The sequence below is a fragment of the Pleurodeles waltl genome, chromosome 10 (genome assembly GCF_031143425.1).
Source record: "Pleurodeles waltl isolate 20211129_DDA chromosome 10, aPleWal1.hap1.20221129, whole genome shotgun sequence".
NCBI lineage: Eukaryota > Metazoa > Chordata > Amphibia > Caudata > Salamandridae > Pleurodeles > Pleurodeles waltl.
In genome coordinates, this window is record NC_090449.1 from 74,612,790 (window position 1) to 74,640,153 (window position 27,364).

The following is a 27,364-nucleotide window of genomic DNA, read 5'->3' on the forward strand; positions in this document are numbered from 1 at the left end:
CACAAATCGTAGGTAACGTCTGTGGGCAGGCAGGATGGGGATGTGGAAATAAGCGTCCTGCAAGTCCAACGCTACCATCCAGTCTCCTGTGTCTAAGGCAGACAGAAGCTGAGCCAGGGTGAGCATTTTGAATTTCTCCTTCTTGAGGAAGTAGTTCAGGTCCCGAAGTTCTAGGATAGGACGTAAGCCCTGGTCCTTCTTTGGTATCAGAAAGTAGTGGGAAAAACAACCACGACCTACTTCTGGCACAGGGACCCTTTCTATAGCTCCCTTGGCCAAGAGAGCCGCGACTTCCTGGCAGAGAAATGCCAAACGATCCTCCAGAAGATGATGGAAGGATGGCGGCATGTGTGGTGGTGCCCATTCGAAAGGGAGTAGCCCTTCTGAATGATCTGCAAAACCCACCCGTCCGTGGTGATATGTTCCCAGTGGGGAAGGTGATGGCGGATCCTGCCACCAACTGGGTGGGAGTGAGGGGACGGACTAGGAGGGTTTGGAGGCTGCAGCGGGGGCAGAAGTGGACTGGACAGACCTATGGTTCCCTGTCCTACGGTCACGTGGGATTCTGCATCCTCAGCCAAACATAGGCTGGCCAGCCTGCATGGCACGGTGGCTGGGTAGAGGACGCGACAGGGCGCCCCTTCAGTGTCCAGTAAAGAGACAAAAAGCAGACTGTGGTGTGCGGGGGCCGAGGAAAGACCGAGGGACCAAGCCGTAGCCCAGGAATCCTTGAATCTCTCCAAGGCCGAGTCCACTTTGTCTCCGAAGAGACAGATGCCATCAAAGGGCATGTCCATGAGTGACTGTTGGACATCCCCCGAGAAACCAGAAGTGCGTAACCAGGCGTGGTGCCGTGAAGCCACTGTCGGTGCAACCGATCTGCTCAGAGTCGGTCGTATCCAGCCCACAACGGATTGTGAACTTGGCCGCGTCTCCCCCATCATTCACTGCTTGGGAGACGATAGCACGGGCCTCCTCCGGTATCTGCGGCAGGACTTGCGCAACCGTATCCCACATGGAGTAGGTATAACGGTCCAAAAGGCATGCAGAGTTCACAGACCGCAGCGCTAGACTGGAGGAAGAAAACAACTTCTTGCCAAACTGTTCCAGCCGTTTGGATTCCCTATCCGGGGGTGCGGAAGGGAACATGCCTGAAGAAGAGGAAGCCTGGATAACAAGACTCTCAGGTCAATGGCGGCGAGCGATAGTCCTGTTCACAGGAGCCCCTGTGTTGCGCTTGGACCATGTACCCAAAAAGACATTGGTGAGGGCCTCATTGAATGGTAAAAGGAGTTCGGAAGTAAATGCCCCAAGCTGAAGCACCTACGTCAGGAGATTAGACATGACTTCTACAGTAGGTAGCTCAAGGCTGAGGACCTCAGCTGCCCTACTGACCACCATGCCATAAGTTGCTCCCTCCGCCGTAGCCATGGTAGGAGACAGGCTGCCAGCGTCAGGAAAAGTATCCAGACCACTGGCTTCACCCAAATCCCGTGCCCAGTCCATAGCAGGGTCATCCTGGTATTCATAAGGGTCCAGGGACCCCTCCAATTCCTCCCCATATTTGTACCCATAGGAAAAAGGGCCTGAATCCGACCTGGGGCGAATAGACCCCACTGAAGGCGGCGTCGGCCGCCGCAGCTCCGACTCCGAGTCGTCGGGATAAGAATTGGGTTGACATCGTCGATGATGGAAGCGTCGATAATCGACCCGGCGCCGGTGCGGATCCGCGCACAGATCCAGAGGTGACCTTGGTGGCCGGGGCCAAAGCCGCCGATGCGGAACCCGAAGGCCCCTCAGCCTAACCCCTTGGGCCCGAAGGCGCCATATCGGGGTCGGCCTGCCCAAAGATGAGGCGCACGGCCTCGTAAAACTCTTTCAGTTGGGCGGGGGTCACTTCGGCTCCAGGAAACTCTGGGAAGCACGAAGTCTACCCAGACGCAGGCTCCGAGGACAGAGGCGTAGTGCGTGGACGCTCGTCCCGCATCGCATCGGCGGAGTGACGGGGTGAAGTCGGAGAGCGATGGGACTTCTTCGACTTCTTCTTCTTCTTACCTTGACCCCAGGATTTCGAAGAAGACGAGTGGTGATGACTCTATGACCGATCTCGAGACCCTCCTCTCGAGTGAGACCAGGACCTACGCGGAGTCGAGTGCCAGGCCGCCATTAGCTTCAGGGACCACGCCCTCAAAGCCTTCGGGTGCATGGCCCAACACTCAGAGCACGACTTCGGGTCGTGGTCACGCTCGAGGCACCACAGACAAACGCGATGAGGATCCGTGACCAACATCGTCTGATGGCAGTCCTCACAAAGCTTGAACCCGGTCTTCATGGTCGTCGCGACGCACCAAAGTCATACACAAAAAACTTCGGCAAAACGGTTTAATTCGGCCAAAAAATAGCCAAGGGTAGCTCTTCTCTGGATCAGCTTGTGGCGCAAAAAGAAAAGAACTGATGTCACTGCACGAGGGCGGCGTCTATGTATCCCAATGTCATCATGGCGACCACGACAACTACGGAGTCGACTGACTCTACCTACCGACGCACAAGGGTATTGCTCGAAGAAAAATCTCCGGATCCAGTCTGACGCCTGAAGGGGGAAATTCTAAGGTAAGGAATCTGCAACTAGAAGTCTCCATCAGATACATGTGGTATTTCTGCTCTGGGCATTTAAGTTAGTTTTGTGTGACTATTTTTTTTTTCAGTTTACCTAGTATGCTTTGACCATGCACAAACAATTGGGGGTGAAAATGTTTGCTTTGAATCAGTAAACACACATGAAAGTGCACCCCCCTTCCACCACTCTGCTGCCCCTAACTGCTTGCTGGAGTTACCACCTCAATGCAGCTTGCCATATCGGTCATCCTTCTACGGTGCCACCCACTGTTTTAATCTAGGGCGTTTGCAAAATCAGGTTTCTGTGAGCAGAAAAACAAAGGAATCAAGAGAAGAGCAGCGAGCATCAAAATTTCTGGTGGGTTGCCCGATAAAAAAAAATAACTTTTCGCTCCTCTGTCCTCTCCGAGAAGCAGTACGAGCCCTCATGAGGCCCTTCTCTCACACTGACCCTTCCATAGCCTCAGCTGTCCTCTCCTTCTTCAAAAATACAATTCAGCCATTTTGGCACATTTGCTTTCGGCAGTGGCACGATCTTGTGCACGCGCCAATGAAGGGCTTCCTTTCCTCATTATTATGCGGCGCTCCTTGTGTGGGTTAAGTAATATAGAATTTCCAGCCTCTAGCAACAAGTTTGATTGCGTGACAACTTCTGTGTTTTGACGTGCAAGGGAAGGGTATTTTTTATGCGTTTGCATGTTATGTTATGCAATTGACAAACCCAATAGGCAGTGCTTAATTTGTGCTGGTTGTTTCCGGTGCTGAGCACCTGCACTTAATTGTGAGGGCCGGGGCTTATTCTCATGCCTCAAGCATTTGCTGCGAGCAAAAGACACATATGGGAAAAGACGGAAGAAGGGGCAGGGGTGGCCGTAAATGGATTGAAGAGGCCCGAGATGGCTTTAGGATTACGCTGCCTCAGTATTCAGTGCTGACAGATTTAATTACAGCAGCCTCGTGTTTAAAAGAAGGGCTTTGAGCACCGGCACCTCTTTATTTACAAATTAAGCACTGCCAATAGGGCGCTGGTGGGCGAGACCTATTGGCTTCGCCAATGCTTATGTTATCATAGGTGATTGCCTACTCTCACTTAGTCTTCGAAGAGTCACCAGAATGTCGAGTCCTGACGCCTGAAGAATTATTGCCTTTTCTTTCACTGGACATAATTTACTTACTTTACATGACTTTGGTACCATCAGATGTTTTTGTAGAAATTGCTGTAATCCTGAATTGGGCGAGATTCACATGTGGGCTTATTCCATAAAACGGGAGTATCACTGGAAAAAAACACCCCTACTCCAATTCAAGTTTTAGGATATAATTCTGTAGTATTGGATCTTGAGCCAAGCATAAACAACTTCTTGGTGGAATTTTTTATGCCATTGTTCTGCTAGAAATATAAGACTCATATCAAAGCATGATCTCTGATTAACCCAAAAGCCTTGCAGATGCTGTTCCACTGGTGGTTGGTGCAGGCTAGCCAAAATAAGGGGGGGAGGGGGGGATGTCAGCACGAAGTGATAGCATATAAGTGGCCACATTTTCCAGTCTCTAAGCTGGTTTTGTGCAGGTCAAGATAGAGACAGTTTTTGTGATCTATTCTTTGCAATACAGAAGTTATGACCTTCACCGTCCTATATGAGATTAGAGGAAAGGAACAATCCTCCCCATCTCCCAAAATTCTCACCATGTAAATATCAGCAGGTCAAAATTGCTGATATTTACCAGGGGAAAAGGGCAGTAAAATGCGGGGACATGCGGATATTACTGCACCAAAATCCGCATGTTATGGTCGTCTTTGATGGACACAGTTTGTAACTGGACTTATATATTGCATCCGATATCGATTCATAGTGTATCATTATGTTCGATGGCATCTGTCGCTGTAGATACGCATGTTCTGCAATAGCTCGCCATCTGGTGTTGGGCCGGAGTGTTACAAGTTGTTTTTCTTCGAAGAAGTCTTTCGAGTCACGGGACCGAGTGACTCCTCCTTTTGTCTCCATTGCGCATGGGCGTCGACTCCATCCTCGATTGTTTTTTTTCCGCCATCGGGTTCGGACGTGTTCCTGTCGCTCCGAGTTTCGGAACAGAAAAAATAGTTAATTTCGGAAGATTTTCGTCGGTATTGTTGCGTTCGGGATCGGCATACTTACATTCAACACCGCATCGAAGATCGAAGAGCTCCGGTGCCCTTCGGGGTAATTTTTCGATCCTCCGTCGGGGCCTGGTCGGCCCGACCGCGTGCTGAAGAACGCCGATGGAACGGACCCCGTTCCGTTTCTGCCCCAAATGCCACAATAAATACCCCTACACAGACCAACACTTGGTCTGCAACCTGTGCCTGTCACCTGAGCACAGCGAAGACACCTGCGAGGCCTGTCGTGCGTTCCGGTCCCGAAAAACACTCCGAGACCGTCGAGCCAGAAGACTTCAAATGGCGTCCGCACCGACAGCCCGACGGGAGTTCGAGGAACAGGAAGAGGAAGGTACCTTCTCGATCCAAGACTCAGACTCCGAAGGATTCGACGATACACAAACCGTGAGTAAGACGTCGAAAACCACACAAAGAAACATTTACAAGGCCCAGGGGACGCCACTGCCACCAGGCCATGGCTCAACCCATAAAATCGGTGACCGACCGTCGGCACCGAAAAAGGCCCAAACAGTGCCGAGATCGTCCGACTCCGGTCGAGACACCGGCACGCAGCCTTCTCGGGACCGAGAAAGTGCTGGAGACAAGCCTCGACACCGAGATGCCGGTGTGGACACGGCTCGACGCCGAGACAGCGGCACCGAAACAGATCGACGCCGAGAGGTTTCGGCCCCGAAAAGGAAAAAAGTCACCTCGGAGCCGAAAAAACACGCAGACAAAGTTTCGACGCCGAAACAAACTGCAAGCGACCCAGCTTCAGGCTCTTATACAGAAGAGCACTCGCTAACCTCCCAAATGCAGAAGCATAGGTTTGAGGAAGAGCTACAAGCAACTGATGCGGACCATACGCAAAAGCGTATCTTCATTCAGCAGGGGACAGGAAAAATAAGCACCCTTCCCCCCATTAGGAGAAAGAGAAGGTTGGAGTTCCAGACGGAACAAGCACCACAACCAAAAGTGGTGAAAAGAGTTACACCACCACCCTCTCCTCCGCCCGTGATTAACGTTTCACCAGCACAAACGCCATCACACTCCCCAGCTCACACCACCATGAGCCAGGGTGACCAAGACCAGGACGCATGGGACCTATACGACGCCCCAGTGTCAGATAACAGCCCAGAGGCATACCCTACAAAACCATCTCCACCAGAAGACAGCACCGCGTACTCTCAGGTGGTGGCTAGAGCAGCACAATTTCACAACGTAAGCCTCCACTCAGAACAGGTCGAGGATGATTTCTTGTTCAACACACTCTCCTCCACCCACAGCTCCTACCAAAGCCTGCCTATGCTCCCTGGTATGCTCCGGCACGCAAAAGACATATTTAAGGACCCGTTCAAAAGTAGGGCAATCACACCAAGGGTGGAAAAAAAGTATAAGCCGCCTCCTACAGACCCGGCTTTCATCACAACACAGCTGCCACCAGACTCTGTTGTTGTAGGAGCAGCTAGGAAAAGGGCCAACTCTCACACATCTGGAGATGCACCACCCCCAGATAAAGAAAGCCGCAAGTTTGATGCAGCTGGTAAAAGAGTCGCAGCACAAGCTGCAAACCAGTGGCGCATCGCGAACTCCCAGGCACTACTTGCGCGCTATGACAGAGCCCACTGGGACGAGATGCAACATCTCATTGAACATCTGCCCAAAGACTTCCAAAATAGGGCAAAACAAGTGGTTGAGGAGGGACAGGCCATCTCCAACAACCAGATCCGCTCCTCCATGGACGCTGCAGATACAGCTGCACGGACAATTAATACATCTGTAACTATCAGAAGGCATGCATGGCTCCGAACGTCTGGATTTAAACCAGAGATTCAACAAGCAGTTCTCAATATGCCTTTTAATGAAAAAGAACTGTTCGGTCCAGAAGTGGACACAGCGATTGAGAAACTCAAAAAAGATACGGACACTGCCAAAGCCATGGGCGCACTCTACTCCCCGCAGAGCAGAGGGAATTACAGCTCATTCCGTAAAACGCCCTTTCGAGGGGGGTTTCGGGGTCAAAGCACACAAGCCAGCACCTCACAAGCCACACCGTCCAGTTACCAAGGACAGTATAGAGGAGGTTTTCGGGGACAATATAGAGGAGGGCAATTCCCTAGAAATAGAGGAAGATTCCAAAGCCCCAAAACCCCTACTACTAAACAGTGACTCACATGTCACTCACCCCCTCCACACAACACCAGTGGGGGGACGAATAGGTCATTATTACAGAGCATGGGAGAAAATCACTACAGACACTTGGGTTCTAGCAATTATCCAACATGGTTACTGCATAGAATTTCTACAGTTCCCTCCAAACATACCACCAAAAGCACAAAATTTAACAACACACCATTCCAATCTCCTAGAGATAGAAGTGCAGGCACTATTGCAAAAGAATGCAATCGAATTAGTGCCAAACACACAAATAAACACAGGAGTTTACTCACTGTACTTTCTGATACCAAAGAAGGACAAAACACTGAGACCAATCCTAGACCTCAGAGTAGTCAACACTTTCATCAAATCAGACCACTTCCACATGGTCACACTACAAGAAGTATTGCCATTGCTAAAGCTGCACGACTACATGGCAACTTTAGACCTCAAGGATGCTTATTTCCATATACCAATTCACCCATCGCACAGGAAATACCTAAGGTTTGTATTCAAAGGAATACATTACCAATTCAAGGTACTGCCTTTCGGATTAACAACCGCACCAAGAGTCTTTACCAAATGTCTAGCGGTAGTCGCTGCACACATCAGAAGGCAGCAAATACATGTGTTCCCATATCTAGACGACTGGCTAATCAAGGCCCATTCGTTAATAGAGTGCTCAAATCACACAAATCATATCATACAAACCCTCTTCAAACTAGGGTTCACCGTCAATTTCACAAAATCCAAAATTCGGCCACGCAAGGTACAACAATACCTGGGAGCCATAATAGACACATCAAAAGGAGTAGCCACTCCAAGTCCACAAAGAATTCAAAATTTCAACACCATCATACAACGCATGTATCCAACACAAAAGATACAAGCAAAGATGGTATTACAACTCCTAGGCATGATGTCATCATGCATAGCCATTGTCCCAAACGCAAGACTGCACATGAGGCCCTTACAACAATGCCTAGCATCACAGTGGTCTCAAGCACAGGGTCACCTTCTAAATCTGGTGTTAATAGACCGCCAAACTTACCTCTCGCTTCTGTGGTGGAACAACATAAATTTAAACAAGGGGCGGCCTTTCCAAGACCCAGTGCCACAATACGTAATAACAACAGATGCTTCCATGACAGGGTGGGGAGCACACCTCGATCAACACAGCATACAAGGACAATGGAACGTACATCAAACAAAACTGCATATCAATCACCTAGAACTTCTTGCAGTTTTTCAAGCACTAAAAGCTTTCCAACCAATAATAGTTCACAAATACATTCTCGTCAAAACAGACAACATGACAACAATGTATTATCTAAACAAGCAGGGAGGGACGCACTCCACGCAGTTAAGCATGTTAGCACAAAAAATTTGGCATTGGGCAATTCACAACCAAATTCGCCTAATTGCACAGTTTATACCAGGGATACAAAATCAACTCGCAGACAATCTCTCTCGAGATCACCAACAGGTCCACGAATGGGAAATTCACCCCCAAATACTGAACACTTATTTCAAACTCTGGGGAACACCTCAGATAGACTTGTTTGCGACAAGGGAGAACGCAAAATGCCAAAACTTCGCATCCAGATACCCACACAAACAATCCCAAGGCAATGCCCTATGGATGAACTGGTCAGGGATATTTGCTTACGCTTTTCCTCCTCTCCCTCTCCTTCCTTACCTGGTAAACAAACTCAGTCAAAGCAAACTCAAACTCATATTGATAGCACCAACTTGGGCAAGGCAACCCTGGTACACAACGCTGCTAGACCTATCAGTGGTACCCTGCATCAAATTGCCCAACAGGCCAGATCTGTTGACACAGCACAACCAAAAGATCAGGCACCCAGATCCAGCATCGCTGAATCTAGCAATCTGGCTCCTGAAATCCTAGAATTCGGGCACTTACAACTTACCCAAGAATGTATGGAAGTCATAAAACAAGCAAGAAGGCCATCCACCAGGCACTGCTATGCAAGTAAATGGAAGAGGTTTGTTTGCTACTGCCATATTAATCAAATACAACCATTACACACAACTCCAGAACATGTAGTGGGTTACTTGCTTCACTTACAAAAATCTAACCTAGCTTTCTCTTCCATTAAGATTCACCTTGCAGCAATATCTGCATACCTGCAGACTACCTATTCAACTTCCCTATATAAAATACCAGTCATTAAAGCATTCATGGAGGGCCTTAGGAGAATTATACCACCAAGAACACTACCTGTTCCTTCATGGAACCTAAATGTTGTCCTAACTAGACTTATGGGTCCACCTTTTGAACCCATGCACTCCTGCGACATACAGTTCCTAACCTGGAAGGTGGCATTTCTCATCGCCATTACTTCCCTGAGAAGAGTAAGCGAGATTCAGGCGTTTACTATACAGGAACCTTTTATACAACTACACAAAAATAAAGTCGTCCTAAGGACCAATTCTAAATTTTTGCCAAAGGTTATTTCACCGTTCCATCTAAATCAAACAGTGGAACTTCCGGTGTTCTTTCCACAGCCAGATACCGTAGCTGAAAGGGCACTACATACATTAGATGTCAAAAGAGCATTAATGTATTACATTGACAGAACAAAGAACATCAGAAAGACTAAACAACTCTTTATTGCATTTCAAAAACCTCATGCAGGAAACCCAATTTCAAAACAAGGTATAGCCAGATGGATAGTTAAATGCATCCAAATCTGCTACCTTAAAGCTAAACGACAGCTGCCCATTACACCAAGGGCACACTCAACCAGAAAGAAAGGTGCTACCATGGCCTTTCTAGGAAACATCCCAATGCAAGAAATATGTAAGGCAGCCACATGGTCTACGCCTCACACATTCACCAAGCACTACTGTGTAGACGTGTTATCCGCACAACAAGCCACAGTAGGTCAAGCTGTATTAAGGACATTATTTCAGACTACTTCCACTCCTACAGGCTGATCCACCGCTTTTGGGGAAATAACTGCTTACTAGTCTATTGCAGAACATGCGTATCTACAGCGACAGATGCCATCGAACTGAAAATGTCACTTACCCAGTGTACATCTGTTCGTGGCATCAGTCGCAGTAGATTCGCATGTGCCCACCCGCCTCCCCGGGAGCCTGTAGCAGTTTGGAAGTTACCTTCAATTATTTATATATGTATCATCTCAACCTTAAATAAGTGCATACTTAGTCACTCCATTGCATGGGCACTATTACTACAATTCAACTCCTACCTCACCCTCTGCGGGGAAAAACAATCGAGGATGGAGTCGACGCCCATGCGCAATGGAGACAAAAGGAGGAGTCACTCGGTCCCGTGACTCGAAAGACTTCTTCGAAGAAAAACAACTTGTAACACTCCGGCCCAACACCAGATGGCGAGCTATTGCAGAACATGCGAATCTACTGCGACTGATGCCACGAACAGATGTACACTGGGTAAGTGACATTTTCATTATCAGATGTAATAAATAACATTCCAATACCAGGGTGCTTGTACTCAGGCCCTATGTCTGTTGTCTTCTAGCAAAGGGGTTATGAAGTTAAAACCTGAGATAAGGGGTTTGGAATTAGGACTACAGCTAAAACAATGATACTGTTAATGTCTGGAAATAATCTGTATGCTATTCGTACCTATCATGTGTATACTCGAAAACCTATTTAACATATCTAAAAAGGTTGTAATCTTAGCAATATAGTGCCTCATGTTATATACACAACCGTAACATAAAAGGCAATAAGAAAATCAGATTCAACTGACCTAAAGTAAATAAATAGGAGGACATGTGATGGATGGTAATGTAAAAGATGTTTTATGTGCTGCTTATTTCGATTTCAATTGTGAAATTAATGTTTCACATAACCAAGAAGTTTTCTTTTTGTATCATATTTAAAAACAAATCCTTTTTTTTCTTTTATATGTCGCTGCAGGTCTGATGAATTTTGGGCCTGGATCTCTCAGGTGTTGCTACCTGGTCTCTACAACAATCAATCAGGTCGGGAGCCCTTCAGCCCCTTGCTGGGAGCTGTGCGTCTGCGTCAAGTGCGCTTGAAGAAAGGTAGGTATATTAGGTGTTATCAAGCCATTTCCCTGCTTAGCCATAACAGCCTGGAGATTAGAAACGTGGAGGTCATAGTACTGGGATGGCATCTTGTATTCTACAGAATCTATTGGTGTTGTTTAAGAACAAGGAGTATTATTTTAAGTATGATGGAGACAATCAAATTGGGGAAAAAAGGGTTGGGGCAGTACCAGTGATGATCATACTGTTTGAGGCATGTAGATACACATGCTCTACATACTCCTGCCATCTACTGTTGGGCCTGGATGTGTGCAAGTTGGTTTTTGCTTGAGAATTCTTCCCAAGGTACTGTGACTCCACCTCTTGCTTGCAATGCGCATGGTCACCGGTTCCATTGTTATTTGTCTTTCTGCTGTCGGGTTTGGATGTGTGCTCCGGATCAGCTCCATCGTGGTATTCCTTTCAGTCTTCACGGTTCCTCTCCCTCTGTCAGTATTGTACTCAATCTCATTTTGCCTTCTCTTGTCCGGGATGGTTCTCCGGTACACTCTAGCCCCCAGTGGGCCCTCGCCCGTTGTGGTCTCTTTCCCTTTCACAACGTCTGATCTTGCCATGCCTCATCTGTGATAGAATGGATGCCCTTTCAATATTGCCCTCTGTGTTCTGCTAAATACCACTGGGCTGACCTCCACCGGGTCTGTAACCTTTGCCTCTCACCCGTGCAAGATGAGGCAACCTGTGCTGGTCCTTCCAGTTGAAAAAGACTCTTCGAGACCACCGGGCCCATCGACTCAAGATGTCTTGCAGGAGTGGCAGAGATACCACAGACCTTTTCAGCACCCAGGACCTCGAGAACGAACAGCATCCAGAGCCCTCCGCTACTAACGAGGAGACTTTCTAGCCCAAAGAAAGTTTTGACTTTGACTATGAGATTGAAGATTTCCCACTGGCTCAACAGGTCATGAGTACAGCTCGCACTCCCCTTCCCTCAGCACTGCTCCAAGCTTCCACCCCAGTAGGAGTGTTCAGCTGCTTTGGATCCACAGCGACAGGCTTCTGGGCTGCCCGTGACTTTGGGCAATGGTCGGCACTGACTGTCAACTTCGGACACAACGCCCAGCTATGGCACCAAAGAAATTACTGAAGCCGACGCTCTTGGTGCTTCCCACTCCCAGCTCTACACTGACCCAACCGTCCGAAGCCATCAGCATCGAAACTTAAGTCAGCACGGAAGCAGAAACATTTGGTGCTGGCAGAAAAATCACCAGTCGAACCGAATTTGCAAGATGAACTCGATGCATGCCAGAGACAGATTGCCACCCATCCCCTCATGGGCCTAATCCTCACGCAACCTCCAGTGTCAGACAGTCAACCATCAAAGAGGCAGCTTAGCTTTGAGAAAGCCCTGGAGCACCCTCCATTCCCAAAGCAGTGGAAGAACGACGACAAAGGCACCAGTATTGACCCTGTGGTGCCACTCCCTATCTCAACCCCACCCAGACCTCCACCAACACCAACCCGACCACCATCTCTGCCTGACCTACCTTTGTACACCCCATAGGGGTCACCACCCTCTGACATAGGTAATCGTGATGGTGGTGGGGGGGGCACATAAGATAAGCCAAAACAAGGAGACTCATGGGATACTTATGATGTGGCTCCACCAGGGGAAATGGATACAGAGCTTTACCCTGCCCACCCCTGTCCACCAAGTAACACCACTTCCTACGTGCTGTGTAGGGCTGCAGCTTACCATAATGTAGAAATGCATAAGGACCATGTTGAAGACGATTTTCTCTTCAAAATTCTCCCCTTTGCCCATCGCTTTATGCAGTACCTGCCTATGCTAAAAGTGTTGCTCAGGCCAGCCGCTGATATCTTCAAGGACCCGGTTAATGCTCAAGTTATCACATCCCTGGGTAGATAAAAGATACAAAGCCACCCTTACAGATCTTATATATGTAGAGGTGAACTCCATCCTGATTCTCTGTTGGTGCATACCGCTTGCAAGCAGGCAAATGTACAGGGCATCAGTGTCGCCCCATTGTCGGACGAGAGCAAATAAATAGATGCTGCTGGTAAGCGCATTAGGGCACAGTCTGCCAATCAATGGCGTATTGCCAACGCAATCGGTCTGTTCTCCAGGTATGACCAGGCCCACTGGGACGAAATGGAGGAGTTCGTCCAACATCTCCCAGATGAGCACTGAAAAAAGAGGGAGAGAACTGGTGTCAGAAGGCAAACATCTCTAACGTCATAATTAGATGTGCCTTAGATGCTGCTGATATGGCTGCTTGGAGCATCAACGACAGCATCCTCCTTTGCAGATGCGCCTGCCTCTGTCTCTCTGGCTTTAGCCGAATGTTCAACAGCATCTCCTTAACCTGCTTTTCAGCAAAGAGCATCTTTTTCGGCCCCAGGTTGATGAGATGCTGGAGAAATTAAAAAGACATGAAGCTGGCGAAAGCCGTGGGTGATCTACAAATGCCTACACCTTGTGAGTCCTTTCACCCCTCAGAATATCGTGGAGGCTCCAAGACCACCTTCCAGAAGCATCCACGTCTTTCCACCACCAACCAGTAAATTAAATCTCCACAAGAGGTTACTTTTATGGGTGCCTACCATGGCAACAGAGCAAAAGATAAAGGCTGGGGTAGATCCCCCAAAGGAGCTGCACCAGCCAAGCAGTGACTTACCACTCCTCACCCCGACCACACAACACAGTCAGGGAACATCTTCAGATTTTTTTCCCTTTTTGGCAACACATCACCTCAGAACAATGGGTATTATGCATCATTCAACGACGTTATTGCCTGGAGTTCATTCCCACACCACCCAACATACCACCTCATAGACCTGTCCTTTTCACTCAACATTAAGGCCTGCTTTGGGAAGAGATTCAAGCACTAATTCTCAAAGGGGCTATACAGCCTGTGCCACAGTACCTACAGGGCTCAGGGGAGTATACCTTCTATTTCCCCATTCCCAAGAAGGACGGGTTCCTCAAGCCCATTCCGGTCATCAGGCCCCTGAAAAAGTACATCCTACCAGAACACTTCCACATAGTCTCTCTCCAGGAAGTCATCCACTGCTAGAAGCAAGGCAACTTCATGGCTGCACTTGACCTCAAAGACACCTACTTGCACATCCCCACATCCTGTGCATTGGTACAACCTCTTTTGTGGTGAATGGCAAACACTACCAGTTCATAGTGTTGCCCTTTGGGTTCATCACCGCACCTTGAGTTTTAAAAAAATACTTCGCAGTGGAAGCGTCGCTTTTGTGAACACAGGGTATCCACATATTCCCATACCTGGACGATTGGCTAACAAAGAGCGCAATGCAACAGCAGTGTTGTGCACACACTCAAGCAATTTTAGACCTTCTTCACATGCTGGGCTTTACCATCAACGCTGTAAAATCCTGTCTCAATCATTCAGCCCTATTTTGGAGCCATCCTCAATGCAGAGGTCGGAAAAGTCTATCCTGATCTGGCAAGTGCCCAGTCCTTCCATGCTTTGCTGTCTCTTTTTTAGCCAAATCAGCAAGTCACAGATTAGACAATCATGTGCCTCCTAGGCATGATGGCCTCCTGCATTGCCATAGAACCCCATGCAAGACTGCACAAGCACCCACTGCAGGAATCCTTGTCTCATCAATGGTCTCAGGCAGAGGGAAATTGGGAAGATGTAGTGTTGATCAGCCAGCACACTCATCGCTCTATGCGGTGGTGGAATACCAGCAATTTGTTGCAGGGGTGGCCTTTTTGCAATGCAATGCTGCACGTTACCAGTACATCGGATGCACCTCTCATTAGGTGGAAGGGGGGACGCAATCACAAAACCTGACTGTCCAAGATCTGTGGGATCCTTGTGATAGGGACCTCCACATCAAATATCTGAAACTGGTAGCTGTCTATCTAGCCCTCAATGCCTTACTTCCCCAGGTAGAAGGCAAACTAGTCCTCATCTGAATAGATAATATGACAAACATGAACTACATACAAGAGCAGGAAGGCATTTCCTCTCCCTGGCTTTCTCACCTAGCTCAGTCCATCTGGTGGTGGGCTCTCCACCACAAGATCTACCTGCTGGTGGAGTACCTCCCAGAAGTGGAAAATGACTTTGCCGACCTCCTCAGCAGGATGTAGCAACAAGTTCACAAGTGGAAAATCCACCCCAGAGTCCTTCTCCAGTACTTCCACTGTTGGAGGTCTCCGGACGTGGACCTCTTCCCACAGTAGAGAATGCAGAATGCTCAAACTTTGCCTCAAGATTTCCACAGTCCATGGGCAATGCACTATGGATAAAATCGTCAGTATTATTAGTGTATGCTTTTCCACCTCTCCCCTCCTTCCATTAGTGGTTCCAAGGCTGTGGCAGACTCCCTCTCCCTCATCCTCATCCTGGTGGCTTCCCTCTTGGGCTAGATAACCTTGGTTCACCACTTTCATCGAGCTTTCTGTGGTTGTGCACGAGGGCCTCCCCAATAGGCTGGACCTTCTCACACAGAACCATGGATGAAATGAAGTCTAAAACTTGTGAACTGGCTCCTGAGGTCTTATGGTTTGGGGACCTCAATTTAACTCCTGAATGCATGAATATTCTTAAGAGGGATGTAGGCCCACCAATCATGCCTGCTATGCTGGCAAATAGGAAAAGTGTGCCTGCTACTGCCTTTTAAACCAGATTGACCCCTTAGCAGCTAGCATTCAGAACATTGGGCCAGATGTAGAACGCGTTTTGCATGGCGCAAACTGCGAAAATAGCAGTTTGCGCCATGCAAAACGCACATCGCAATGCACATTCCCATTTTGCGAGTCGGTATCGACTCGCAAAATGGGAATGCGACTCGCAAATAGGAAGGGGTGTTCCCTTCCTATTTGTGACTCGCACCGCGAAGCAGAATTGCTTTGTGACCGCGAACGCGGTCGCAAAGCAATTCGCAGTGACCACCAGTGTCACACTGGTGGTAACCCATTCACAAAAGGGAATGGGTCCCCATGGGACCCCTTCTCCTTTGTGAATGTCGCTATTAATGTTTTTTCAGAGCAGGCAGTGGTCCAATGGACCACTGCCTACTCTAAAAAACCAAAACCAAACGGTTTCGTTATTTTTTTGTATTGCAACTCGTTTTCCTGCAAGGAAAACGGGCTGCAATACAAAAAACAAAAACTGCTTTATTTAAAAAGCAGTCACAGACATGGAGGTCTGCTGTCTACAGCAGGCCACCATCCATGTGAGTGCAGAGAATCTCAATGGGTTGCAAAATGCGACCCACCTCATTAATATTAATGAGGTGGGTCTTTGTGACCCCCTTGAGATTCGCAGAAGGTGTCTGAGACACCATTCTGCATACGATTTAGCGAATCGGAAATTGCGAGTCGCACCAACTCACAATTTCCGATTCGCTAAATCGATTTTTGCACACATCCAGGCCCACCACTAGTTGGCAGGAGAATGCACAACATGTAAATTTACAGCACTATATGCCACAAACAGATGCTTACAGGGCAACATTTTCCTTAAAGACCAAACTCTCCACTGGTGTACGTAAGTAGTGAATAATTTGTCCCAAAGGACACCATTAATGTAAAGTTGATATCAAAAGAGGTAATTTTTTTTTAATCCATCCCAGTTAAAATGCATCACTTTTGCTTTAGTTACTTCACTGTACAAAGCCATTTAACACATCCAAGATAAAAAGGCATCCATTTTTCACAAGTTACTTCAAGGTAAAACAGTCACTACATATTTTGTCATACGTTGTTGCTTCTTCGGGACTTGTGAGTAGAATAAGTGTAACTCTACTCAGGAATGTGAACATTATTAAGATTCCTCTGTCATAGTGACAGATTCTATAATTAATTTGACTGTGCCTATGATGCGGTTTCTGAAATTGTGTCTTGTAGATCTTGAAAGGTTAGGATTACAATTTATTAAGATGACATTTTATAGACACCAGATTGATTGGAGGAACAGTGGCCCAGCCTAGAACCTCTCCCAGGTCCATGGATGGCTATAATTTGATAGTTTGATAGAGTGACAATCATTCATTTTCATCATTGACTTTTCTCCCTTTATTTCATTGCAGAGTGTCAGCGAACTGTTGGAGATCTCCAGAGTGAGGCAGCTTTACCAGCATTGACGCCTAAATGTTCACGCAAAACAGAGCAGTTTGATACTGAGACTTATAGTGCTGGCTGGGAAGCGAGAGCTGAAAACTTCTTGAGCTCTTGGGCTTATTCACCTACAGAGCTGCCAGGGTAAGAAGGTTCTCACTGTGAAGTGAAGGTTCTTAAAAAGTGATTAAATTATTTATTTCCTTCTCAGGTATGGTTTGACCACTGAGAATGCCAAAGGCCCCTACAGCAAAGTTTGTGAAGAGTATTCATGATGCCGCTGTGTGGCACTGGTTGTGGGAAACATATTTCTATCTATTCTGAGGATGAAATCCTAGGAATATTTATTGCTTTTAGGAACTGAAGGGCCATGTCTTGCTCCCACTAGTGTATAGCAGGTCATATTTTTGATCTCTCTTTCTCACTCTCTCTCTCTCTTTCTCGATCTCCCGTTCACTGTCCCTCTCTCAGTTTTGTGTGTATCTATCCTGTAGTAGGATTTTGTTTGATTTTTTTCCTGTGGTTGGTGGATCAAGTGGCAGTATGTCTCTTTAACATGGGTTGCAAACCCAACATTATACCTCTTTCCAGTGCATGGGAGGATTGAGAAGCTCGTATTTTTTGTAGCTAAAGGGGATATAGAATATGATTCACTCACTTTAATGAAATGTATTTAGCTGCAAGCCTCTTCTCCAGGAAAGTAGTTTGGGGAGAATGCTTCATCCTTTGTTTGGCGTACCAAGACACAGGCCCTTTCCTTTAGTTTGTTTATTGGAGAACATGCCCTTGACCTCAACAGACAGCCCATTATGACAGGACCTCTGCTTCCCCATCAAAAGACTTCCCACCATATTATGAGATTCCCTCCCTTGCAGGGATCTCACAGACTTCTGTGCATCCTGCGTCCCCGGCTCCATAAGTTACACAGAAATCAGAGAAATTCACAGAGCAGGTGCAATGTTGTTTTGTCCCTTTTTGGCAATTATTTTTCTGTTTAGGACACAAACCCCCCAAATAACAAATGGCCTTCAGAGATGAACCCTTTCTCCAAGCTCATGAGTGAGTAACTTGTTTTGCTTCTTGTTCAGGCCGTCAGTCACTTTCTGACTGCCTTGAACAGGGCACATGTATGCCAATAGCTGTTACCATGGCAGGTCTTTGGATGTGCATTGGCTAATGGCTGGATAGGGCTCCAGTCAGCCAATTGAGGCTCCACTGCCAGAAAATTAGTATTTCCCCATTTATAAATGGGTTGGGACAACCATAAATTTGCCGGTGAGGAATACCCACCCATTTATACTGGGCATCCCACACTATCAAACACTGACTGATAATCTGTGTCTTGTTCTTCGGGTGCAGGCTATGGAATAACCCTTGCTTTTGTTGGTTGTGTATTGGGAGATATCACTTTGTCTTTCGTTAGTGTTCTGATGAAAGTATTTCTTTTCTTTAGATGACGTTGACCATCATCCTAAAATATATCTTACTAACTTTCCTGTGTCTTTTCCTCCAGTGTGTGGTACTGGGGGTACCTGTCACTCTACGACAGCAGTGGTTATATTCAAGAGCTGGGGTCCAGTTTCGAGGAGAGCAAATTTCTCTTGGAGAAACTTCAGCAGCAGCACTGGATCAATAACCAGTAAGTACAGAACCCTTGAGTAGCCTTTGGTCACCAGCTTCATGATGTGAGTGCAGGTTCTGCATGGCACTCAAAACTTAGGCGTATCCGCAGACCTGCAAATTGTATGATCTGTCAGGCCACCTTTGAGCACCAGACGCTCACCTGATGCACGTGGCTGAATTCAGCTAAGTGATGGTGACCAGGACATATGTCGTTAGTGAAGGATCTGTTCTACTCAAGTCTATTACCTATGTTGCTGGTAAAGAGAGCCAGTGATTTGAACGCCTGCTGCAGAGAACTGTGTGAAACCTAAATGCCCGGTTTTATTCAGAGAGACTTGCTAATATTTTTCTTGGTGTGAAGTAGATAAAATAAGCATAATTGTGTTTGGAGATAAGACTTGTGAGTAAGCACTAAACGACAGTTATCTTTGTAGCATTTATTGCCTGTACTATATATGACGAACCACCACTTAAATGAGTTATACATTTCTTTCCTAGTGCAATTTCCCTGCATTTACATTATACTAGTCTGACAACTTTTCTACCACACATAACCAGAGAACTATGGGCCAGATTTACAAGGCCATAGCGCCTCCTTGCTCCACATTAGTGTCTTTTTTTTTTTTTACGCTAATGTGGCTCAAGGAGGCAATTGCGTGCATGGCGCCACTTTGCAACCCTTTGCGCCACATTTTGCCTGCTTAAAACCTACAAGACTTCATTGTGCCATTTCTGGCATCATTTTTAACACCTGCTCAGAGCAGGCATTAAAATGACGCACCCATTGAAATCAATGGGACTCCTTGTACTTTGCTACACTAGCGTCAACATTTTTGACGCTAGTCTACCATAGCGCCACAATAGCATCAACATTTTTGATCCTATCGGTCTAACAACCACCATGGTGGGCTGTATTATAAATACGGCGCACAGATGGTGTCATTAGACGGGGCAAGGGCGATGCAAGAAAAGTGGCACAGCAGTTCTGATGCACCACTTTCTTGTAAATCTGGCCCCATGCGCTGTTAATCATGGAATGAGGCTCAGGTCCTGGTTTTTCAGAGTACTCTCCACGACACGTGCTAGGTAGGTGCCAAACATGTAAAATACCTTTTCTACCACTTATCTCAACCAGTCTCTCATCCAGCTGTCCCGGAACAATGAAATGTCCCCCTGTAAAAGAAGTGTGCTGACATTGCTTCCTCCGAGGTTTGCATTCTACTTCTTAGGTAAGAGATTGCTCATCTGCTCTGAACAATATGGAGTCCTTGCATGAGTGGTAACTAGGTGGGTACATACTACGACGCAATAAACCTGAGGAACTGCTATAGGTTTGACGGATGGCTTCATCAAAATGATCCCCACCCGATTAACGTTTGCATTTTTCATTTTTCAAAAACAAACTCCCAAAACACGCATTTGTTTTTGAAAACTGAAAAACGAATAAATGGCCCACACACCACGGGCATTTTGTCCCGCTTTGTGGCAGTCATTTTATTTTTATTTTCTTTCATCTCGCACCACCAGATTATATATGGCAGTGACGGACAGGAAAAAGAAGCCATCCGATTGGTCGCTGTAAATTGGGCAGGCAGCCAGGTGGCAAACATATTGAAAAGGCTTACTATTTTGCTCCATTTTTCGCAGTGATAAGCGCTAAAATCAAAGTTTGTATTTTGCCTAGATATTTTTTGATGATGGCCGATATAATTCAGTCAATGATTTTTGCTGCCATAACAAAAGCACAGGCTGGCAAAAGAGGTCATATATCAAGCTCACCTAACATTGCGTGAATTTAAAATATTCCGGCCCCAGCTGATAGAGAAGTGCACACTCGAAAAATTAAACATCAATTGAAATACATTTGAAATATTTATGCCACTTCGTTTAAATAAAGCTGCATCGATACGTTGCAATTTGTGGGTCAAAATAAGGGCAGAATTGAAATAGGCAGAAGGGTCAAAACGAAGCCTCTTACACCTGTAGCTTTAATCTTTAGTCTCCAAATCCAGCAACGTTTCACAGCTTTAGTTTCACTCATGAAATAAAGACTAGCATAATTCCTACCTCTTTCATAAACAAATTATTCTATAATTACTCAACAAATGGTACTTCTGGAAAAATAAATTACATCAAAGTGGATGGCAAAACAAGAACATTAGTAAAAACAAAAGAGTAAGAATAATCAACACCCAAAGTAATTGGCTAGATCTCTCACCCCAGTTCTGGGAAGCATTTTCTTAAAAGTTAGCTCCAAACCCGAGAGAATTAGTAAAATCTCTAAATTGGGGAATCCATTTCTGCAACTTTTAAATTGATAGTACACAGTGATCAACCATATTATAAGCGTTTTTCCGCGAAGCTTTGGCATGAAATAACGAAACACTATTAGAGGCCATTTACTTTGATTTTCAAAGCATGAGTAGAAGTGTGTATATTACAACATCTGAGTCAAGAGTATCGACCGCCACAGATACTGACTACAGAGTATTGACTACCAACATATTGTCACGGTAGGCATGCATAGTGAAGTACTGAATTACTATCTTTAACCCCACATTCACTTACCCTGTAACAAATTGACAGTTAATATCGTGCGGTCAGTATCTATAAGAGTAATATTTAACCTTCAATATCATGGTAGAACACCGAGTAGGAGTGGTACCGAGATTTGGGGCTTTGGCCTTCTGATGCAACTCTGGAGTTTTTTGAGAGAATATTCTGGGACAGAGGTTCCCGTCTCCTTCAGACGTGTACAACTGCAACACAATCAAATTTATCAAACTCTACCCTGTAGAACGGGGCTAACAATATCCTCTCTGAGGTATGCAATAAAATTAGACATATCTGAGAATATATTTCAGAAAACTGCAGGAAGAATTGCAACCAAAAAATAATGCTACACCTGCCCTTTCACTATGGTGCATGAAATAAATATCCAAATATGATAGTGATAACGATATTTTGTTGTTTCATAGATAGGCCAGCTTGATGTCTCATTTGAGCATTGTTGTTACCTCTTACCAGTGACGTCTGTGCACCATAACAACTTTCTCCTGAGTTACATCCTCAGTGCGTTGACATATTGTCAATGAAATGATAATTACATACTGGTGCAACCTGCTCAGAAATACCAACATTGTATATGTATGCTCATCTAGCCAGGCGGTGCCTTCCATGCCCTCTTGTCTCTTTCCTCCCATCAGGACCATGGCTGTCTTCGTAGAGCTGTCCCAGTACAACCCCGCTGTTGCTCTCCATACAGTGGTGACTCTGCTGCTAGAGTTTCCCTTCACTGGGCAGGTGCTTCCATCCATGGATGTCCAGTCCTTCCCGCTGCTGAGGCTGAGCGGTGAAGTCCACCTGCTGCTTATCATGATGGTAAGTATGGCAGGACCTGACGCTTCCCGTATGTAAACGAGTAAACTATGAATAATTAAAACAAACACATGCTATAACTGAGGACCATGTTTAATTCACATGCGGGTACCCATAAAACCTGTCCCATCACCAGACACTGTGCACTACTTGTTGCGTCTCCGTGAACCCGTAGCTTTTGATTGTGCGGATTGTGTTTAATATTTGTGTATGGGAGACAAAGTGCACAACAGCCCATGGTGTCTACCACAAATACATAAAACAGTTCCTCTCACTGCAAGCTTTGTTTATTATACACAGAGCATTGACTAGAGGATAGAACATATGTTCCACGGCTTCCAACCACCCTTCATTCTATTTGTTCCTCTCAAATGTTCTTTAAAATGGTTGTATTTGCATGTTGCATGCAGTGCACGGCGTGCTGCCATGCACTGTTTTGTGCAATTCATATAACCCCAAAGATGGTCCATTGCTGCAGGCCATGCTTACTGCTTCCCTAATGTACACAAGGGAGGTGCACAGTAGTTTCTGCTGAAACATTCAAACCTAGTCCCCTGGAGGAAAATTGTACTTAATAAAACTACTAACTAGATTTGCATTTGAAGTAAGCATTTACTTCAAAGTAACCTTGGACCACGGTACAGATTTGGGGGCATATTTATACTCCGTTTGCGCCGAATTTGCGTCGTTTTTTTCGACGCAAATTCGACGCAAAACTAACTCCATATTTATACTTTGGCGTTAGACACGTCTAGCGCCAAAGTTCATGGAGTTAGCGTCATTTTTTTGCGTGAACACCTTCCTTGCGTTAATGATATGCAAGGTAGGCGTTCCCGTCTTAAAAAATGACTCCGATGCTATTGCGTCCGATTTATACTCCCGGGCAAAAATGACGCCCGGGAGTGGGCGGGACTAAAAAACCCGCATTTGCGCCGGATTTTAGCGCCTGGGTCAGGGCAGGCGTTAAGGGACCTGTGGGCTCAGAATGAGCCCAGAGGTGCTCTCCCAAGCCCCCAGGGACACCCCCTGCCACCCTTGCCCACCCCAGGAGGACACCCAAGGCTGGAGGGACCCATCCCAGGGAAGAAAAGGTAAGTTGTGGTAAGTTTAAAAAAAAAAAAAAAAATTGTGGCATAGGGGGGCCTGATTTGTGCCCCCCTACATGCCACTATGCCCAATGACCATGCCCAGGGGACACAAGTCCCCTGGGCATGGCCATTGGGCAAGGGGGCATGACTCCTGTCTTTGCTAAGACAGGAGTCATGTTAATGGCGTCTGGGCGCCAAAAAAAAATGGCGCAAATCGGGTTAAGACGATTTTTTTGCCTCAGCCTAACTTGCCCCATTTTGGGACGCCCAAACGCCATTTTTCCCTACGCCGGCGCTGCCTGGTGTACGTGGTTTTTTTTCACGCACACCAGGCAGCGCCGGTCGACTTACGCCGGCTAACGCCATTCAATAAATACGGCGCCCGCATGGCGCTTCAGAATGGCGTTAGCCGGCGCTAATTTTTTTGGCGCAAAACTGCGTTAGCGCAGTTTTGCGTCAAAAAGTATAAATATGGCCCCAAGTCTTGCTGTGTTCAACCTGTTTTGGGCTCTTTATGTCCAAACCTCTCATATGGTGTTTTGATTTCCTGAGACCTGTCTACAACATTTGCTCCCACTCATTATGAGCACCCCAAAACTCAGGATGATCATTTTTACTCTTAATCATTCTCACCCTTCTAGTCAGTAGATGTACTGACCACATACCTGTTGGATGCAAACCTCATTTTATTTCCAGCCATCCTTTGTGTTCACCTCAGCTCGTATCAGTCCACAACCTTCATTTGCATTCACCGGGCCATCTATCACTTCTGCTTGATTTCATGTCATTCTTTTCTATGACTCTGCTTTTTTATCAAAGGACATACCATCAAATTTGCTATTATCACGAGGGTAAAAATATTGATGGGAAAGTATTTGAAATTCTTTTACCTATAAGAATAAAAAATGTGACAGATAGTTTTGCACTCCCCATAGAGCCAAGAAGGACCACACTCTGTTTCTCCCTCCACCCTTGCCCATTAACATACGCCTTCCCCCCCATTCACCTCAAGAAATTTGAAAGATCTCCCCCCACCTAGTCCGTGAAGGCCCCTTGCAAGGTCTGCTCTGCCTTTCTCCCTCCAGACCCATTATCAGTCCTGCCCTGATCCATCTTCCTTCCTCTCTGCAGTCTTCTCTGCCCATGCTGCCAGCCCATCGGTTACCACTTTGTGTTCTCAGCCCTTTCATTATCACTGCACAAGTCACTACCTTTCAGCTCTAACAGTCTCACTCCATCAAACGCCTATCTTTAACCTCTGAGCCAAGTAAGCTGGCCATCATAACTCTAGTGACAAAGAATATCTCTCTTTCAGAACCCTTTCATTCTGAAGCACATCACCTGGAGCTGGAGCACTTGGGCCCATATTTATACATTTTTAGCGCCGTATTTGCGTCATTTTTTGACGCAAACGTGGCACAAACTTAAAAAATACAAATGTATTTTGTAAGTTTGGGCTGCTTTTGCGTCAAAAAGTATAAACATGGGCCTTGGTCTCAAAAGTAAGTGCTTCTTCTGAAATTGTGTTTTTTTTTACCTTAGGTTTTCCTGATGGCGTTTGTGGTCTATTTTGTAATATCGGAGTCCCTGGCTGTAAAAAAAGAAGGCAGTGGCTATTTCACAGTCTTTTGGAACTACGTCCAGTGGCTGCTGATTGTCCTAACCATCTGTACAGTGATTGTACACATGAGCCGTGCAGGTCTAGCTGACCAACAGTGGGCTAGATATCTCCAGGACCGCAGACGGTTCACAAACTTCTATCAGATTGCCATCCTCAGCACTGTCTTCAACTGCCTTGCTGCATCTCTGCTCTTCATCCTTACAATACAGGTAATTACGCAGGGGAAAGAGGGGTTTTATACACTGATTGCACCAACATAAAACTTCATTGGAGTGATAGCTGCTATAGACCTGTGGAGATGGTGGAGGCTGCAGGAGTCGTGAATTATCACTAAAAACAAACTAGGACTCAGAACATATTACAGAGATTAACCTGTGGGATGTCCTGAATAGAACATAAGTATGTTCTGATACTGTCAGGGCCATCCCAACTTTTGATCCCTTTTGTAAAAATAAATAGGTATCTGCCAATCATGCATCTAAGAGGGAGAAACTGAGGAGCATGCCTTAGCCTTTTCTGGTAGATAATATCAGGCCTCTCCCTACCATTGATCCTTCATTAGCAGATAAAACGGAAATCTTGATTGCAACCTTTTGTCCTCCAACTGCAGCGCAAGGACAGAGAAAACCTTTATTTTTCAACCATGTGCAGAAAAAAAATGGAACTCAAAGAGGGTCTCTGCCCTAAAATTCTTCTATGCAATATAAAGCGAAGGTCAGGTTTCAGGTGTCAGTCCTTCAACAGTAGTGAAATGAAGAATAAGGGTTATCTTTCATCCTTATGTGTAAGATAAAGACAGGTTGCCAACCATGTACCCTTCTGCTATGAAGAGATACGAAAATAAACCTCAGGCTTTCACGCTTCACTGGGACATAAAATTAGGATTATTCATTATCTGGAGGCATTATGTGAAATTGGATTGCAAATGCATTGAGAGCTTGATACCCATGGTTCCACAGAATGTGACTGTTTTGATTTTCAGTAAAGAGAAATCACAAAAACTGACACTGAAATTTAGCCATCAAAGACTTTTGCCCTTTCAGATGATAATGTCTGCCTTAAAGTTGACTTTCAGGGACAACCCCTGAGGGCACTGTGCTTGAAGGAACATGGCACTCAATACAGTTGAGAATGTGCTTTGCCATGTTTGTTGATGGTCTTAAAACTGAAGCCAGATAATGAGCTGGAACAGGAAACTGGCGCTCAAACTGGGTGAATGGAACTTTCACCTTTGGTGCTGGAATTTCATTTTCAATATCCTAACCAGTCACTAAGCAGAAACAGGAAACTATCCCTGAGTGAGAGCATTAGGACTTGTAATAATGTTGATTATTATTTGTGATGGGCAACTGCCTATCTCAAGGAGTAATATAAAGTCAATAAATTACCCTGAGCTCAAAATCAGATGTCACCGAATGATATGCCGCATCAAGAGTGTATGAAACTGGATTAATATTTGAGGTAAGTGACTTCCCAACTCAAGGAGTAATCAGAACCCATGTCAGAGTAAACCGTCAGTCACTAAATTAACCTGAGTTCAACCCCTGGTATTTACAGCAGAGAGTACAAAGGCTTAACTTGGGGCAAAGTATAAAGTATTTCTGCAGTACAAAAACAGTAATAAAGTCAAAACTCGGTGTAATAAAAATCCCAAACTGAATTAGAAAAATAAAGTACCAAGTAATAAAATTACACTAAAATGACAATAATCCAATGGGTGGGCGGCTTGAGAAATTAGTTTTTAAGTTGTAGTTGAAATTAGCACCAAAAAGTGCAGATCGCTAGTGGTAGTCAATTGTCATGGAAGGCTGAGACCTAAGTGCGATTTGAGGCTGACTGCAATGGAGCACGGGTCAGATACACAAAGTGAATTGGTCTTAGCTAAACTCTAGGTAGTCCAAAAGTTCAAAAGCTTTTCTAAGTCCCACGTCAGAAACGGATGTTGTCACTTTTTTGGAAGAAAAAATCCTATCCACTTTACTTGCTAAAATTGTAGCTGCCACCATGGAACTTAAGAAGGTGGGTCCCATTGATGCTTCGGAGCTTTTGTGATTTCTTGCTGAAATTGTTTCAGTCCTAACTCAGAATGGGACTTTGTCTTTTTTTATGGAGGTATGAAAATTACCATGTTGTTGTATGAAGCTAAAAGTCAATCCAACACTGTTGAACTAACTGTTGGATACTTTTTCCGGCAGGTCCCTCTGGGGCGCTGGAGAAAAAGTCTTCTGAAGTATCCAGACTTTTTACTAGTGCCCAAACAACAACAGAGATACACTTCTAAGGTGCCCAGGAACTCAAGGAAAGTTACTTAAAGATTCTAAGAGATTCTATCAGAGCAGAGGCCAACAGCAAAGTCCAATCCAGGTGCCACTGGTCAGCTGTGCACTTCATGGAAAAGGCCTCCTGCAGCTTGTTGTGTTCATGTAGCCACACATTGGGTCAACTCACTGACCCTTGGAGTTGAGGTATTTATTCTGGGTGCAAGAAGTAGCAGGACCAGTCCTTCAGGGCTCATCTCAGGTGACAGACCTCTTGTGATCTTCGGCAGGTCGAGAAAGTGTTCTGAGGAGGGTGCCTTGGAATGCCACAATT

At 45.9% G+C, this 27,364-nt stretch overlaps 1 protein-coding gene across 1 annotated transcript in view; it reads left to right on the forward strand.

Moving 5' to 3' along the window:
* Positions 1-27,364, forward strand: part of PKD1 (polycystin 1, transient receptor potential channel interacting) — a 372,995-nt gene that overhangs the window by 336,968 nt on the left and 8,663 nt on the right. Inside the window, exons 39-43 of the mRNA XM_069209747.1 lie at positions 10,850-10,977; positions 17,035-17,206; positions 18,576-18,701; positions 21,892-22,066; positions 24,694-24,981. Of these exons, the coding sequence (XP_069065848.1) occupies positions 10,850-10,977; positions 17,035-17,206; positions 18,576-18,701; positions 21,892-22,066; positions 24,694-24,981 (889 nt within the window). The remainder of the gene's footprint in view (positions 1-10,849; positions 10,978-17,034; positions 17,207-18,575; positions 18,702-21,891; positions 22,067-24,693; positions 24,982-27,364) is intronic.